Source organism: Nicotiana attenuata, unplaced genomic scaffold (assembly GCF_001879085.1).
Source record: "Nicotiana attenuata strain UT unplaced genomic scaffold, NIATTr2, whole genome shotgun sequence".
Lineage (NCBI taxonomy): Eukaryota > Viridiplantae > Streptophyta > Magnoliopsida > Solanales > Solanaceae > Nicotiana > Nicotiana attenuata.
The window spans coordinates 242,051-244,345 of record NW_017671783.1 but is presented as its reverse complement, the minus strand read 5'-3'; the positions used below and the strand labels follow the sequence as shown (position 1 = coordinate 244,345).

The 2,295-nt window shown below is 34.2% G+C and overlaps 1 protein-coding gene across 1 annotated transcript; it reads left to right on the top strand.

Moving 5' to 3' along the window:
* The first annotated feature begins 325 nt into the window (after positions 1-325).
* LOC109210193 (inactive protein RESTRICTED TEV MOVEMENT 1-like) lies at positions 326-1,580 on the top strand. Its single transcript, XM_019373567.1, has 2 exons — positions 326-526; positions 1,311-1,580. Exons 1-2 carry the CDS (start codon positions 326-328, stop codon positions 1,578-1,580), a joined length of 471 nt encoding a protein of 156 aa, XP_019229112.1.
* The last annotated feature ends 715 nt before the right edge of the window (positions 1,581-2,295 follow it).

The window sequence follows — 2,295 nt, the reverse complement described above, 5'->3', positions numbered from 1 at the left end:
CACAGATGTTAAAAGGGCACGGATGGATGCCACGTGGCACTTCCGTCTAACTAAGGGCAGATTTGTTAGGATAGTATGACGGCAGGGACTTTTATGGCCCAATAGTATAACGGGGGACAATTTTGAACAATTTATCATAGTAGAGGGATATATCAGACCCTTTTCCGATTAAAGATTGAGTTATACGAAAAGTCAGATTCCTATTTTTGAGATTAATAGAAGACAAAGGAATACCAACCGTTGAAAAGCCTTAGTTACTCCTCTAATTACCTACAACTACTACTACCACATTATTTCATAAAGCAAGAATATAATGAATGAGAATATGAATATGATCAAGTTTGGGCCAGTTGGAGGAAATAAAGGAACCGTTTGGGATGAAAAGGGAAAAGGTCAAATAGCCAAGATTTTTATTTCCGACGATGGACCAACAGTTTGTTCACTTCAATTCCTGTTCGTTGATAACGGCGTCTTTGCTTTGTCTGAGTTACATGGTACTGTTGGACCAAGCAAAAATTTCTCAGCAGTAAGTATCCCTCTCCCATTTCCCCTTCTTTAATTCTATTTTTCAACCGACTTAATTTGCAGTGAATATATATTTCTTTGTAGTATGAATTCCATGCACATGATACATATTTATAAGAGTTGAAAATTGTGGATATGTTAGAGTTTCTTCCCTTGAGCATCATACTAAGCTACCATTAGGACATAGATTTGTTTCAAACTTGAAAAAAATGAAGTTTTGAAGATGAGATGAAAAATGGCTTTTGAAAGTTGGAAATTGCAACCGGACATGCATTTTATTTTAAAAAAAAAATTGAAGTTTTGTGAGTAGAAAATATGAAGTGGAGCCTTGGCGTAACTGGTAAAGTTGTAGTCATGTGACTATGAGGTCACGGGTTCAAGCCGTGGAAACATCGTCTTGCACACATGTAGGGTAAGAATGCGTACAATAGACCCCTTCCCCGAATCTCGCGCATAGCAGAAGCTTAGTGCACCGAGCTGCTCCGTTGATTTAAGATTTGAAAATTTTATTTTTAAAATTTGCCAAAAATAGTTAGAATTTATAAACAAACAAATATCTGAAAACAAAATTTGAAAAATAACTCTCAAATTCTATGGCCAAACGTCAGCTTAATATGTTCAAAGTTTTGAGCTTTTTGAAAATATGGAGTCAATTTAATATTTTTGTGGTTCTACTATTAGTATCCCCCATCCCCAAACACCAATATTTACTATTCCATTTCAGTCTTTTTTGTTATAAAGATGATTTAATTAATTTTAATGAGTTTTATATGTCCATAATGAAGGTTGTGTTGGATTATCCATCAGAATATCTTATTTGGGTAAAATGTGCGTCCAATGAGGGTTTTTTGAAATCAATAACATTTGGCACCAACAAAAGTTCCTATGGACCATATGGCAGCAATATCCCACCATGTTACACAAAGTTTAGCTTTCAAATAGGAGAAGATCGTTCTTTTGGTGGATTTCACGGCACCAAATATCTCAATTGGATTGAGAGTATTGGGATCTATGTGAAGACTGTCACATCCTCCAGGATAGTGGCGGATTCATGATTTTAAAGTCGTGGGTGCTCACTGATAAAAATTTTAAAAGAGGAAGAAAAAAAGTTTAGTTATGGATGCTCACTCAATAATTATGTAAATATTTTAATAATTATCTATACAAATTTACTAAATCTTGTCAAAAATAATGAGTGCTTGAGCATCCAAAAATTACATGTAGATCCACCGTTGCTACAGGATCGGACCTAGAATTTCAAGCTTTACCCCTCTACTAATGGATTAAAGGGAGGAAGAGTATCAAAATAGTAACATCTTGAAAAGTCCCAAATTTTAGATTATTTACTATTTGTTTATGCTTATATCAAAATATTCTCTAATCAATGAAGGTTGAAAGCGAAGAAGATTAATTCAAACATGTTTACTTGTGAAAAAATTTGGAACCCCGTTACTATTTGACTTTATGCTTGTCAAATACCATTTTTCAAAGGTGGAACACATGCGGAGACACTTAAAGTTGGCACGATCTTTCATTTAGACACCTGAACTTAAGGGATTTCCAATTGAGCACTTATACTATCCGCAACTTCTTCCAATTGAGCACTTATTTGACAATCAGCCAAACTTACAAAGTTTGTGCAATGCACTCGTTGCTGACGTGGCGGATGACGAATAGAAAAAGGACATATATTATTTTGAGTAAAAAAAAAAAAGAAAAACTATGTTAAATCTATTTAATAAACAAAATAATTAGTGGTCTTGGTGTTCT